Source organism: Perca fluviatilis, chromosome 6 (assembly GCF_010015445.1).
Source record: "Perca fluviatilis chromosome 6, GENO_Pfluv_1.0, whole genome shotgun sequence".
In the NCBI taxonomy this organism is placed as follows: domain Eukaryota; kingdom Metazoa; phylum Chordata; class Actinopteri; order Perciformes; family Percidae; genus Perca; species Perca fluviatilis.
Window position 1 is genome coordinate 18,102,954 of NC_053117.1, and position 16,307 is coordinate 18,119,260.

The 16,307-nt window shown below is 42.6% G+C and overlaps 1 protein-coding gene across 3 annotated transcripts in view; it reads left to right on the forward strand.

Annotated features, from left to right (window-relative positions):
* Window positions 1-16,307, forward strand: part of setbp1 (SET binding protein 1) — a 54,130-nt gene that overhangs the window by 28,186 nt on the left and 9,637 nt on the right. Inside the window, exon 7 of one of the 3 annotated variants that reach the window (XM_039802746.1) lies at window positions 7,055-11,889. The exons of 1 other annotated variant lie outside the window; for it this stretch is intronic. In XM_039802746.1, the coding sequence (XP_039658680.1) occupies window positions 7,055-7,560 (506 nt within the window). In that variant the 3' untranslated portion in view covers window positions 7,561-11,889. Of the gene's footprint in view, window positions 1-7,054; window positions 11,890-16,307 lie in introns of those variants that run through there. One more of the 3 variants, XM_039802747.1, reaches the window with a different exon arrangement.

The window sequence follows — 16,307 nt, forward strand, 5'->3', positions numbered from 1 at the left end:
ATAATACGAGAGAGTTGCGGCGGACCTGCAGTTTTCTGGGAGTTTGTTCCAGATATGTGGAGCATAAAAACTGAACGCTGCTTCCCCCTGTTTGGTTTTGACTCTGCGGACAGCAAGCAGACCTGTCCCAGACGACCTGAGAGGTCTGGCTGGTTCATAGTGTAGTAGCAGATCAGAAATGTATTTTGGCCCTAAACTGTTTAGTGATTTATAGACCAGCAAAAGTATTTTGAAATCAATTCCTTGAGGCACTGGAAGCCAGTGTTAAGACTTCAGAACTGGAGTGATGTGATCCACTTTCTTGGTTTCTTAGTGAGGACTCGAGCAGCAGCGTTCTGAATCAGCTGCAGCTGTCTGATTGATTTTTTAGGTTGAGGTTTCAGGGCCTGTGGGAAGATACCTGAAAGAAGAGGCGTGTTTACAATCTGTAGAAGATCTGAAAACGCCCGTTGGTAGAATATCAAGGCAACAGGAGGAGGTTTTCAGATGTTGTATAATTTCCTCCAGGTCTTTATGGTTGATCGTATGAAATTGCGTCATATTGGAATTTGTTTTGCATGGACACTGTGACAACACATATACTGTACTTGATATGGACTGACTGTCTAATTTTCAGAATTTTGTTTCTAAAGAAGATGGAAAATTCATTGCAGGCCTCAGTGGATAAAAGTTCAGATGCTACTGGTACTGGAGGGTTTGTTAACCTATTGACAGTAGCAAGCAAAACACGTGAATTATTGTTTCTGGCGATAATGTCAGAGAAGAAGGACCGCCTTGCATTCCTCAGTTCCAAATTATAAAAGCGAAGTCTCTCTTTATAGGTGTCATAATGGACCTGGAGATTAGTTTTTTGCCACCTGCGGTCAGCTTTTCGACACTCTCTTTTTTTCTGTTCTCACCAGTATAACATTTCTCCATGGAGATCTTTTCTTACCAGAGACAGCTTTGACCTTATTGGGAGCAATGGCATCAATAGCATTTGTAATTTCACAATTAAAATTATCTACAAGCTCAGTGACTTAGACCCAAAAGAGGGCAGGTGTGGAGGAGAAAAGCTGAATGAAAGTGATATACCGTTTTCTGATTACCTTTGTTTGGACACTTTTGTGCACAGAGATAGTGCCGTTAAAGAAAACACAGGAATGATCAGAGAAAGCAACATCAGTCACCACAACCTTGGAAATGTTCAGACCCTTGGAAATAATTAAGTCCAGAGTGTGCCCCTTGTTGTGTGTGGGCCTGTAGATATTTAGAAATATAGCTCGAAGGGAGGACGTCAGCTGAAGTGCCACATATTCAAAAGAAGAAACATTTCCATAACAAATTTGCGTACATTGGAATGAGTTATTAAACAAAATGGCGACTCCACCTCCTTTCTTATTCACTCTATTCTCACTCATAAAACTGAAGTTAGGAGGAGCTGACTCGATAAAAACAGCAGCACTGTTATTATGGTCCAACCAGGTTTCAGTTATAAACATAAAATCAAGATTGTGATTAATAATAAAATCATTGATTAAAAATGATTTTCCTACCAAAGACCTGACGTTTAGTAAGGCTAGTGTTAGTGTGTTAAAATAATGATCTGCCTCATTATTTGGGACAGGCTGTGGCTGACGAGGAATGGATGCTAATTTTGCTAAGTTTGTGCTTCTTCTTATTTAGTGTAATCAACATTCTTTTCACCAACATAAATTGAGGAAAAATTTAATACACAGGGGCCTGGGCTTGTCCTGGAAAGAGTCATGAGTGCCACTAGGCGTGCAGCCTGGATGCGGCAAATATCAGTTAAAGCTTGCTGCATTTTGTACACAAGCATCCTTATCAGTCTGGGGAGAAGGTTCCAGCATATACCAGCTGCTTCATCTGGTCAGTGAACTCCAACATGGGGCAAGGGGAAAGAGGGGAAAGGGTGAGTGGAGATAGCGATGGCATGGGCAGAGTATACGGATCCTCAAAGGCATCGGGGTTGGTGAGGGGGTTTAAGGGGTGTTGGACGGGTGAAGAGGGGGGTTGAGATTTCTCGTCTCTGGTCTCCCATGGTCAAATCTTTGCTCAGGTGGGGGCTTTGTTATGTCTTCCTCTTGTTTAGATTCATCTTGTCTTGTGTCCTTGGCCGAGGGAGCAGATGTGTGGCACAGATAGTAAAGTAGGTTAGAGGTGAACAGCTTTACTCCTGGCTTGTTAAGGAAAAGTCCATCTGCTTTAAAAAGATGTCTGCGGTCCCAGAAAAAGTTAAAATTATCAATGAACTGCAGAGAATGGACGGTACATGCAGTTGAAAGCCATGTGTTCAGTGCCAACAGTCTGCTGAATCTCTCAACTCCTCTTCTGACTGGCCGTAGAGGGCCACTGATAAACACCTCCGCGTTTAGGGAGCTGACTGTGTTCAGCACATCCATAAAGTCCAGTTTCAGCAATTCAGACTGTTGCTTTACAACACCATGTGACCCTATATGCAGTATAATGTTCTTCACAGTTGTGTGTGCTGCCACGATATCCGGGATTCTTTGGGCCAAGTCAGACACCATGTCTTTGGGAAAACAGAGTATTTTGGTGTTTTTACTGAACATGCTTTTTACCTCTCTTACAGCAGAGTCACCCACAATCAGAGTTTGAGGCCCAGTCGCTAGCTTTCCCTGTAGCTTTTTACTTTTTGAATTGCTCTCAGTCGTTACCCTGCTGTGTGACAACGAGATGCAATCCAGGTCATCAGATGGAGGTCCAGGGTCCTACAGCAGTGGAGCAAATCTGTTATCCAGTTGCACACTGTTGGGGAGGCATTTTGTTGCTAATTCTCCCTTTCACAGCTGTCCACAGCTGTGTACTACTAAGTACATGGGTTGAAGAGGCACTCTGCCTGGATGATAATGCAGGCCAGCCGGTTATATTACAAATCTCAGGGTGCTGTGCCCTGCCCGTTAGTCGTCCTCCTATTTCCCAGGAAAATGATTTACTCTTAGGCTTTGCACCAAAACAGTTCCAGGGAGGACTACCACTTGTTGATTTATTACCCGTTCCACAGCCCTCCTGTTTCTTTGTAGTCTTATTGGTGCTAATTAGCCGTGTGTTAGCATGCTTTTGTCCATTGTTTTGGGTCCATGGTAAAGTGGTGTAATTCCCACATGGTCCGTTCACTTCCACGTTTACTTCTAACCGGTGAATTTTGGTTTCCAGAACTGCAATCTTCTGAAAGAGTTTGTAGTAGTCATCCATGGAGAAGGGAGGCATCTTGCTGCTAATTAGCTTTAGCTAAGTACCACGTTTCGAGTCACTGTAGGACAGGCTTGTGATATTGGTAGGCCACGCATACGCAGAAAAATTTTGAAATATAGCAATAGCCTACTATGTCTACAAAAAATGTATAGTCCAGTGATTTATAAGTATCCAGGAGCCGGTGCTCATAGTTTCTCACAGAGGAAAAGCAAGATTATCAGCAGAAATATGCAAGCAGAGGCAGGAGCAAGCAGCAAAGCGTCTGCACTGTAAGAAGGTGAAGTAGGCCTGCAGGCATACTGTACAGTGTACAAGTGTAGCATATTGGCGTTACAAGCCAGTTCTGTATAATGTTAACCAGCCATGGTTGCAGAACTGTTAACATAGCTTAATCGGGAGCATGTTTGCAAAACTAATTGGTGCGCAATATATTATTCTGCTCCCTAGTGATAAGGGGCTAGCTATTTGCTGGCGTAGATACATACAGTATATTTAGTCAGAGTTAACAGGGTTTTTCCCATTTTAAATGTAGATGGCAGCACACTCGTCAAGGTGATTCCTATTTATAAATATGCTATGTACAGCATTATCATGACTTAAAGCAGACAAAGAGGCAGGGTAGCCCCAAATTCTCACATTTAAACTAATGTGTATTTTGGTACATTCTGTATTCTGCTGTCTTTGAGCACATCTGGCTGGGGATAGAGAGAACGTAATGCATGGATGGAGACGACTATAATTCACCAATCTCTCCTTCCTCCCCTCCCTCCCTCCCTCCCTCCCTTCCTCCTCTCCTGCCAATGCCTTTGCCAGAGATATATTATTCACACAGTGTGATTTATTTTCTACAGACACGCCGTAAAAGGCCCTTGCCTGTGTTAAAAGAGCTGGCTGGCAGCCAGGGGTTTAATGACTGGGGCCTAGTCCAGTGGTGGGGAGGAGAAGCCAGGGGCTCAGTTAAAATACACCCCCCGCCCCAGGGGATCCAGGACAGATGACTCATATACACACTAACCCCCCCTCCACATTTTTCCTCCAGTGTTGTTATGCCTCTTCTACCTTCCATGTCCTTCCCTTTTCCCCTTGTGCTGCTTCTGCAGTTCTTGCCCTTGCTTTCCTCCTTTGCCTCACTCCCACAATCCATACACAGACTTTCCCCTTGTTCCTCCGCCTCTTCCTCCCCCTACCCCTTCTATCTCTCTTTCCTCCTTCCAGTTCTCTTTCTGTTTTTTCCCTGGTGTCCCCTCCCCCTCCTTCCCCCATTACCCTCTCTTTTCCCCATTCTCCCTGCCCCTCCTCTAGCATGACTTACTGCCTCACTTCACAGCTTTAGTCCAATTAAAACACAGGCGCGTGTGCATACGCATGCGTGCCGCACAACCATACATGTGCGCATGCACACACACGCATAGACCCACTCAGATGCACACGCATACAGTAGTATACACACACAATTAGATAGATACCTATCCACAAGCTGATACAGATGCAAAATTCACATTATTGTCTGTGCATGCAACTGTGAGTTTGTAAATCATTCCTCAGTAGAAGTAGCAGTGGTGGCCTAAATGTTAGAGAAGCGAGCTTGTGACCGGGAGGTCGTCGGTTCAATCCCCAGACCGACAGGAAAAAATCTGGGTGGGGAAAGTGAAAGAACAGTGCTTTGTCCCTCCCTCATTACCACCACTGAGGTGCCCTTGAGCAAGGCCCTTAACCTCCAACTGCTCCAGTGGAGCTGCTCAGTGGCCAGCAGATCAGACTGTGGTTGTACTGGGCAGCTTCCAGGTATGAATGTGGAACTGTGTGAATGTGACAGGTTGTTGTTGCAAATGAGAAGTTGTTCTCAATTGACTTACCTGGATAAATAAAGGTTAAATAAAAATAAAAAAAAAGTTGGTAGTGATTTAATTTTGTGTGTGTGCCTGTGCTTGTGTGTGTCTCAATCTCTTACATGCATATTTGGATAAAAGCAGGTCATCGTCACCTGAATTGTCTTTTGTGTCACATGAATTGTTCAAACACATGCATGCACTTTTATGCAGAGAAATACTCACTAAATGATAAACATCAAGGATCACTTTATCCTGTCTGAAAGCTGGTCTGTGAGCATGTATCTCTGTGTAGTAGTGACTTCCTACTCCACAGAGAAACAGGTCCTCAGTATACAGCCCCTCACACTGCTGAAGGTCACTGGTTTTATGTTCCGTGTATGCAGCTCATAAATTTCTGCTACTTTGTAGTGTGTGTGTGTGTGTGTGTGTGTGTGTGTGTGTGTGTGTGTGTGTGTGTGTGTGTGTGTGTGTGTGTGTGTGTGTGAACTGAGCGTGTGCACACTTCTGTGCAGCTCGTAAACTACTGCTACTTAGTGCTTTCTGCATTAGACTAATTTCACTGTCTGCCCTGAATTCTTGAGCAACAATAGAGTAAGATGTTCCGCTGAGTTTTAAATGGAGGGCGGTCTTTATCTTCCCTTACTCTTACTTCATTAGCAAATACTTTACCATAGAGCTATACACTCTTAAACGTTTAATTTTTTAACATTACCATTTGTTAAAAAACATTGTATGACAGTATCACAAATATATTCTGTATCTACTTGTTGCAACGCTTTAAAACACAATCGAATTATTCTAACCCAAGATGCCATGTTTTATGAAACAAATAGAAATATTCTCAATGTGTTGTGTATCACTTTTTTAAACATTACTCTGCAATCCAGCCCCACCGTATTTGTTGTATCTAATTCAGAGCTGTTTTGGTTTATTGCATTCATGTGTTAGAGCACTGCAGAGACCTCCTACATTGTATCAGCAGGATTCTGGAGGGAAAGAAGAGAGGACATGGTTAGGGAATCCAGGAATAGGAGTAAAAGCTCAAGAAAAAGAGACCAAGCATGTTGTATGCACATTGCTTGGGGACTGGTGGCTGATTGTGCTTTTCCTCCATTTTAGCTATGGCTCAGTCTGAGCCCCGGGAACAGTGCCCAGGCAGAGAGGAAGGGAGGGCTAAGAAACGGGACAGAGATGGGAAACAAAAAGAATGACAGTGATGGACCAAGACCAGGAAGCGGTTTCTGAAATTGAGACGGAAATGAAATGGTGCAGTGTTACCAGTTTAATTGAAAATTAGAGAGTAGCATATTGCCGCCCATGAAGAGTAGAGTGGAAAAGAGAATGAGAGTGATGGGGGAAAAGGGAAAAGAGACAGGATAGAACAGCGTGTAAAGGGCATACTGCCCAGTTCACCAGTGTGAAGGAAACAATATGGCTCCAGTTTCTTCTGCTCAGCCATTCTGAACTGCTGAATTCATTATTCGTGCATGTTGGGCATGTGTGTGTATGCATTTGTGTGTTTGTATTTGTGTCTTTGAGAGTATCTGCATGCGGGTAAATGTGTTGATATGTGTGTTTGTATTTTTGTGTTTGGCTTTTTGGCAGCCTGTGCTCCAGATGCACAGGGTTGTTATTGTGTAGTGACATATTAAATGGTTGAAGGAGACATTTCTGTGGATTTCCTGCTAGCAGAATGGGATCTCCTTCTCTCTCCTCTCCTCTCTGCTCTCTAGTAGACAATTACAGGATAGGATCTGCTCTCCTGGCTCAGCTGGGCTTTGAAAGGCTTACATGAATATGTCAAAATTAGCAGGAAGCTCTTGAAGCAAAAAAAGACATTCTCTCCATGAGCTAAATTGGCATGATATCTTTCCTTGCCTTTTCAAGGCTGCTCTTTTTGACTGACATGCTATCATGAAAAGTCGTTACTCTACATAGACTTTGCTCTGCTATTTATCTACCTTGTGATGTCTCACCTCACTTATGCTCACTTTCTCCTCTCCCAGATGTTCCCAGTAAGCGGAGATATAAGCGACGTGAGGTGGAACAGATCCAGAAGGACGTGAGGAGGATGCATTCTTTGAACTTTGAGCATGTGCAGAAGATCCTCCGTGCCAAGCGCCTGCAGCGACAAGCCAAAACAGGAAACAATGTCATTAAAAGACGGCCTGGGCGGCCCCGAAAACAACCCATAGTGGAATCAGAGCCGACTAATAGGATGGCGAACGATCGGGCTGATGGTCAAGGTTTGGACATGTTTGCCGGTAGGAGAGGTGATGGGAGGACTCAGGGGATGCCTGTCCTGGAGAGGTGTGATGACCTGCCAGGTAGGCAGAGCCTCAGGCAAAGCTTGACCCCGGAGCATCTGGAGTTCTCAAATCATGATTCCATCTCCGCAACAATTGAGACTGTGGTGCATCAAGCGCGATCTGTGCCTCCACTGGCCAAAGGGGGGAAACGCAGAGGCAGGGGCCACAGCAGGGACCAGTTATGGGCTCCTTCCAGTCAGTAGACCGGCAAGAGAGAGCAACTCTGTAACTGAACGGAAAGCAGTTGTTGGAGTCAGTGCTGTTTCAGATGCATTGCCCTTATTTCTGGGACTCCTTGGTGCACTTTGACTTGTTTCTCCTCTCTGATTAGTGAGGACTACAGAGGGTCAGTGGAGGAGCAGGAGGAGGGAGCACTTCCACTTGCTAAACCCAACCAGACATGAGCCTTTTAAGGATTCATTGGACCTTCATTTACAATGGCACTATATGGTACTATTTGATACTGAATCTGATGCTATAAAAGTGTGTGGTACTTAGTGTAGGATATTATGTGATTCTTTATGTATCTGATACAGTGATGTGTATTGTATTTTATGATACTGTATCTGAATGTGGCTTTAGCCATATATTTACCAGCAAGGGGAGGGGTAATGGTTAATATTAAACTGTGCAGCTCTGCTTATTTTTGCCTTTCTGAGGAAGCTTGTCAAAGACATGTGGGATAAAACAGCAGTAATTCAGCCACCTTACCCTATTACTTACTCCCTTATCTGTACCTTCCTTGTTTTTTTCTTCTCTCCGAGGAGTAACTGATACTTGCTGGCAGCTCCTCATCCCTGGTCCTCCTCCCCGCTCGACACTCACCCCAATTTTTTAGCCCTCCCTGGTGCCTGCCGCTCAACTTCACCTACCTTTGTCCTCTCATCTACTCCCAATCATGTTTTACATTTCCCATTGCTTGTGCTCCCTCAACCTACCCCCTGTTTCATTTAATTCTCCCTCCCTGCTCAGGCCTGTCCTGTGCAGTGACATAGAGGCAATATGGTGGATGAGACTGTCCCAGACTGTACATAGAAACCAAGTCCACTGTTGCCTGCCTTGTACAATGAGAAACCAGCTCGTAGACATGTACTGGCATACAGTATATCAAATAGAATTGTTGTACCATAGACAATGAAAGTTGTGTATTGTTTTATAACCAAAAACAGACATGGGTGCGACTCAAGACAAGTTTGTTTTCAGACAGAAAGAACCACATATATTCATTCATACACTCATTATTGTGTTTATATCCAGCGGGCATTGCATTGCATACAGGAGGAATATCAGGTGTGTTTTTGGTAAAACTTAAAATTGGTTTATTGCACTATGAAAAACCATACACTTGCATCAATCAAATGCAGCACTTACATGCTTGTTCCAGCCTTATGTTTTGGCCTTCGATGGTGTGGATATCCATTCCAGAGAGCATGCATTATTTTAATCAATTTGTATATGCAGGCTGCGCAGCCAAAAGCGTAAAACTGAAGCCCAAGCCTGAATCGTGACTGGACAGTTCAGCTGAAGAAGAGGGCTCACAGTCAGTGTTTTAAAAAGCCGATCCCAGTCTTTCTACTTAACATGATTTTTAATCCATATCCTTGGAAATATTTTTTTGAAAGTAAATCCAGTATTTAGATTTAGAAACCAAAGTCTCAGTATTCAATGTAAGGATGTATTATTTAAAAGAATCTAAATCAGAGTTTGACAAACTCTCCACCATGTTGGCACCAATGTAAAGCATCCCTATGTGCACTCTAGAATGTAGCCATCTTGGATTTGTTTGTGTCAATATGTCAAGCCTTTGTTAAACTCTATCTACAGTATCTGTGGCTTTGGGTAGTGGTTGGTATTTTCTCGAATAGGTATTTCAGAATATAAGCAATGGATCAGTGTTTCTTTGACAACTTTGGTTTTATTTCAGGAAATTCAGTTTTCTTTGGGTTGGGTGGGATTCTCAGTTGCAGCAGTTCAACTTGTGCCTTATGTTTCTTTCTCTCACCAATTACATTTGACCTGAGAAATATCAAGTGGCAGAGAACTCCCCAGAAATTGACCCAAAATATTCATGATTGTTCATATGACGCATGTGTCTTAGTCATCAGAACCCTGACACTGCCCGTGTCCCTTCACAGCTTCCATAGTCAGCATTCTCTGTCACCGGGCACTGAGTCTGTCTCCCAGCTTCCTCCTAGTTTTCTGACCCATATCATCATAACAGAACTAGAAGGGCTGGGCTGATGAATATAATGTGATATTACTGTATTGAATACACACCATGTAGTGGCCTACATACTGCTTTACAGCAGTGGTGGAAACACGATGGTCCACTGTGTCAGATGTGTTTCTATCCAGAGATATTGATTAAACTCAATGTCCCACATATAATTGAGGATCATTTACTCTGCCTAGTATTTAACCAGTTATTTAAAACAGATAACTGGTTATGCACTTGGCGAAGGAGGATGTCAGAGGTGGTTGTCATGGAAACCACATTCTCCTACATTGCTGTTTGCTATGCATCAGGCCATGCCTGGCAATGACCTTAAAAGGAATTTCTGTTCTGGGTCCACCCTTCGACAAAGAGAAATAAGTGGTCTTATTTACTGAATAAAATGAATTAATGTTACAAGAATTGTGAATAATACCAGTAATAATTTGTAATAAGTTGTGCAGAAAGTGACTATCATTTCATGAAAACTATAGTTACTGCAGCTCTATGCAGTACAGCCTTAACCAGATGTAAAACTACAGTATTGAAGTGTTTGTTGTAAATAGTGTTAGTATGTCCATCCTGCATGGATACTGGTTGGGCTCGGCTATGCTGGGACTGTCTCCTAAAACCACAGTAGATCTTCTCTCTCTATTAAGACTGCTCAAGACCCAGGAAAACATACAAAAATGGTTATTCTAATTGATTTGCCTATTCGACAAATTCTGCTGTACATTGACAGTCATCGTTCCAGTCCGTTAAATTACACAGAATGCTAAAATAATTTGCCTTATCACACCTTTAAAAGTTCTTGGAGGATAAAAGCCCCACTGTAGTGTACTCGACCAAAAATAGGAATCCCCGCTGACTTTCAGCTATTTTGCCTGCAGCCAGTTGGGCCAGTGCGGTAGCACGAAGAGTAAGCAAGAGTGTTGTGTGTGGGGGGAGTTCTCAGAGGAAATAGCCAAAAATACACAAAGTTAGTGTGCTTAACCTTGCTTTGCTAGATGACTTTTGGTGGGTCTGCAGTCGGTTGTGGTGAAGATGAGGTCTAGATTTGTGGTCTGTGAGGTGTAGAGACTACATGCTTGGCAGCTTACTCCATACTGTGGTCAGCAGTTTCTGATGTTAGAGTTAAAGACCCCAGGTGTTGTCTGTCCTGTCTGTCTCTCCTACCAGCCAATGCTCCGGTGCCTTCTAACACTGACAAGTATTGTCCCAATCCAGAGCTTTCACTCTATACAGAGACTGCAGAGGGGATGTGGCTGTGAATAGGGTTCAAGGTCACTGTTGTTGTATTTAGCAGCTAATCTGGACCAGACGCTACAGGAGGCCCCTAAGCACTGATGTAAGGATCTTTACCTTGTTTTTGGTCCTAGCATCAAGGGCAGCGCAGTTTGACCTTAAATCAGTGGTTGAGGTGTATTTACTGAAGTCAACACTTACCAGTTCACTACAGCGACTAGAATGGGATATAACGGCACCTACATTTCTATCACCCCCTATTCCCTTTGTAGCATGCTGTGATGAGTGTCCTACACATGGAGTGAGGGGGTCACGTGAGACAGAACCTCATAAATGTACATGTAGTCATCCTCACAGCATACGTTACAGTTCTAAGCTATAATGTTGTTCAAAGCTGAAAGTGCAGATGAAGCATTGAGAAAACCAATAAATGTACTTGTTTAGAGCACAAAGTGAGCTCTTCTAACAGTGTGGGCATATTTTAGTTTGTATACATAGTGTATTTCAACCTTTTTCTAGAGTGGGTTTCCTTTATTTGCATGCTCACCTTGATTGTATGCATAAATATTTTAGACAAGCCGAAAGTTGAATTTCAATTGAATTTTGAGCAGGACTTGTACATTGTTTGATATGTTTCTTTTTGTAATGGATTTTTTAATTCATGAAGCATTTTTGTACATTGTATGAATATTAAAAACTGCAAATATTTGACATATAGAGTAAATACTAGATGCGCATGCATATGCATATATCCTTCACAGTATGTATGTGTAAATGTACACATATATTTTGTATTTGCATTTGCTGGCATACAGATATATGTCTTAAGCACATATATACATGCAATATATATGTATATCCATGTCCGCTGGCATGCTTTTGGTCATGTTTATCTTTCATGATCTTGTAGGTTCATATTTTGTTTTGTTTTATTTCTCTTTCCTCAGAAAGAAAAGCTCATTCTTTTGCTACCCTTCTGTTGGCTGGCAGTGTTGAGCACTTATTAAGAAGAACTACAGTTGAAGTTGTTCATGTTATCCATTGTGTGAAATAATAAATGACTTTATTGACAGCTGATGGTGGCACATATTTTCTTCTTTTTTGTTTTGGATTTAATATTCTGAGCTCCTAAAAACTGCTTTATCACATGCCGACATAAGGCTGATAAGTTTTTCTGTGCCAAGAGCCAGTTGAGACTTTGTGTGTGTGTGTGTGTGTGTGTGTGTGTGTGTGTGTGTGTGTGTGTGTGTGTGTGTGTGTGTGTGTGTGTGTGTGTGTGTGTGTGTGTGTGTGTGTGTGTGTGTGCGTTTGTGTGCGTCGGAGCAAGATAACAGGATGGTTTGCTGTGCTGTTTGTGCTGAATTTCAGATGGTCTCAGTGAATAAGTAATACCCCACACAATGTGTTCGCTTGTTGCGGTTAAAAGCGAGGGAATCCTCTCATTACATTATGCTACAGCCTCATTCAGTCACACTCTCACACGCTCACACACACATACCTAAACACTCTTACTCTCATACTTGTTCATTAGCCAAGCCTACATCTCTGAATCCTGCCTGCACTAGCCCATCAGCACATGTTCTAGGTGGGCTGGGCTGCAGGCTGCTCTGCTATTGGACGGAGCTGAGTGGGAAGTGCCACACTATTGGCCGCTGCCAACTAGTAAAATTCTTCTGTTACCATGGTTGCAGGGTGAGCTGCCCAAATGTGTCTCAGTGTATCTAGTAGTGCTGATGGAACAGTTGGCACCACCGGTGTTATGCTGAAAAAAATCCCCCCTCAGATGGAAGTCAGGGCTGCAGTGGGGCTGCACCCAAATCACTCTCTACTGATGCCTGTAATGAGCCCACATGGCCCCACTCCAAATCCAGCACAAGAGAGAGGATGAGATAGATCACCAGGGCTGTGATCACAATGAAACAGCACAGCAAAACACATCCTGCATGAAGGATGTACTGTTCAGCCAGAGCTACACTTAAAAGAGGAAAACAGGATCATCAATCAGATGTGCAATGTGTGGATTCTCTCACCAGGTTTAGTATAAAATGTAGTTTCTTCCAAGACTGTGTTTTCCACTGCACAAGGTACACATATTGCATATATAAACATATACAATACCATCACTAATGAGATGGAGGTAGTCATTATTGAAAGATTCACAACTGGAATGAGCACACCATAATTAAAAAATTATATTTGAAAGAATTCACATGGTACTTTTAATGGAAATATAAAGGTACAATGTATTCCACCTGGTCAGTAGGTGGAGACCCCATGCTGTACAAAATAGATTGAATTTAAATTTCCCAAGGTATTGTTTTGCCTTATTGATGCTTCCATTTCCAAAACCTTTCAGCTTTATATAACAATATTATGAAATATTATAATTCTTATCTACTGTGACATCTGTGCAAGGCAGAAATATTTCAGTACAGTTATGGAAGTGCATAATAAAAGAAAGAAATATGTGCAGAACTGGATCAGTGTTATGATATGGTATCTAGAGATACAGACTGTAATTGAAATGTTGTGGTGGAGGATTGTACTCAGAAAGTGTAGGAGGAGGACAGGGCTTATAAATTGTGGTGCTCAAGCCTGTAGGTTTACTGTTACCAAACCTAAACAACCTGCTTTTAAGGAAAATGTTCCAAAACTTTGGGAGGATCTTCCTCCAATCCTCTGTGGACCAGACTCCTTTGGAATGATAGATTTAGGGTTGCATTTAAAAAATATGCATAGTCCGAGTTGTACTTGAACGTATTGCAAAGACTATAGTTGATGGCCAGCTGACCGCCGACATGCACGTACATTCTGTACCTGCGTGAGAAAAACATCACTATCTAACCTAAAAGACAAACGACACAAACAAGATCATCAAAATCATTTTCATGACACTGTCAATGTGTTCTCACATTTTGCCTAGAATGTGAACTGAGAATACATGTCTGTCTGTCTAAAGAAAAGCTATAACTAACACAGCAAAGTTTTGATTTGCTTCTCTGTTAAAGTCAGTCTGTGCTGCTAATTTGTCTGTAGAGAGGAAAATGTGACCCAAATTGGTGAGACAGCCCCAGATAAGAGCCGACAAGAGGCAGTAGTACTGGACACACTGCAGAAAGTGCAGACATTCAACCACAGTCCAACAACGACCAGCTGCATCCCTAACATAGCTGCCAGCCTAGACATATGAGCTTCGTTTGGTGGAATCTTTGAAGGAGCTTTGAAGTGTATCATCGATGGAGTGGGTGGGCCTTTGGTGATTATACTCTCAAATTGTTGATTCTTTCTCCAAAAATCTGCCCACTTCATCCAACCTGCATTAATCAACGTTTCACCACAGCGTATGTCCTGGAAGCACATTCTGGAAGACAAAAGGACAAGTTTGTGGAAATAAATCAGAGCCTGCTTTGTTGTTGGTCTCTGCCCAGTTTTGCTGACAAAGTACTTTAACTCTTATCATACTAACAACAGTCTGAACCTGTAAACTATCCCAATTGTTATTGTTGACTTTTGGCAATACATCTCCTCCTCTAAACAGATTCACCTGCATGTATGTATTATTTTAAAGCTCAGCCTTTGTACCTTAGGAACTATGGTCTGCCTGTTATATCTGGTGACATTAGGGTTAGCTTTGCATGAGCACCGCATTGTGTTGCACACTATGAAGCCTCAGGAAGTCTACAAAAGTGTCTATGAAGCAACATATGTGCCATTTATGGCAAGTTGTTCTTTTCTGTAGTCGTTGCTTTCCAGAGAAAGACATGTAACCTCTTCCAAGAGGAAGTCAGCCCAATGTCACTTTTTATGAAAATAAAAAAGGATTTAGTTCTCTATAGCGCTCGCTCTGACTTTATTCCTAAGTGCTGCAGTGTCTCTTCAAGACAAGTGCAGGAAGCAAAAATAAGACTCTCAAAAGTGACACTGCTAATTCTGCATCATTTTTTAATCAATTTCGTTGCTAAGTATTTATGATTTTCTCCAAGCCTTAACAATTAAAATTTGAGTCAGGATGCATGAGTGACTGCCGATAAACATCAGTGACTGAGGCCCGTCCAAAGCCAGACAGACAACCAACAACAGGCAGAGCCATACATATACTACAGATAGTCCTGCAGTGCAGGACAACTAACCCGGAAGCCTGCCGTGTAACCAAGCATCCCTCAATCTATCTCTGTTGGTGTTTTCAGAGGATGACTATTGCTTGTGTTTATGAAGATGGATAGAGCAGGCAATATCTTAGCTCTCTCTCCCTCCTCTCTCTTTTTCTCCACTGCACAGTGATGACAGTGACGGGAGACACCATCTGGTGGTGAAATATATCAGTGCGACTCAAAACCCTCATGTCACATCCACAGGACAGAGAGCATCATCACTCACTGTAGTTAAAGCAGCAAATACGACAGGTAGGCTAAACAAATGCAGTTTTTGAGTTTAAGATGAAAGAAAATTAAATGTTTTTATGGATTTGAATGATAATAATCTGAACTATGACCTCAAACTGCCAAATCTACACACCCCAGTGCTTTATTCATTGATCCACTTGAGAGATCAGTGCAGGAATACTGTAGCTGAAAGTTGGTTATGTCTGTGTGTGGTGCATAGGAAAAAAACACCAGAGATATGACAGAATGTGTTCTGCATGGAGCTGGCCACTGTTGCCACGGTGACAGTGTGACTCATGGCAGTTTGATTTGGAATTAGAGTGGTGCCCTGCTTTGTGTGTGATGTGTGCTATGTGTGTGTGGATGTGCATAAGCATGTGTGAAATGTACCTATCTGCAAATATGTAAATACATGCATATATAGGCTTATATTTGTGTGCTGGCGGGATGAGAAAGAAAATAAAAAAGCGAGAATTTCCTCTGCACAGTGGTAGAGTAATTCTCTTATGTCTCCTCGGTCACAGTTAGAGCCTTTGTTAGCAGATTGGCTCTGCCTTAGTCTTATTAATGATGCCAACACTTAGGTAATGTGCCTTTTTGATGAGAGTAGGCCACTTAATCTCTCTATTCAGGCTCCATCTCGCACAAACACTCTCTCTTTCTCACACACACACACACACACACACACACACACACACACACACACACACACACACACACACACACACACACACACACACACACACACACACACACACACACCTCCCCCTCAATCCTCCTAATAAGCTGTCTCTCTGTCTCCTGTAATTTGGCAGACGAGTCTATTATATGATACAGTCATATTTTATTAATGGACCCCCGTAGCGAACACACACACCCCTTAGTGGATGAGATTATGTGACGCAGGGAGCATGTGTATGTGTTAAAAATGATTCCAACTCCTCTGTTAGTTTTCATCTTCACCGTTTGTCTGCTGTGTTGTTAGTCCTGGGCTGGAAGGCAGAACCACAGGCATTTCTGCTGAAGTTGGCACTGTTCCTCCACACTTCATTACACTTTCATCAGCTCAGTGATAGCATGGAACAGTGCAGCTTCAAAAGGCTGAAAACAG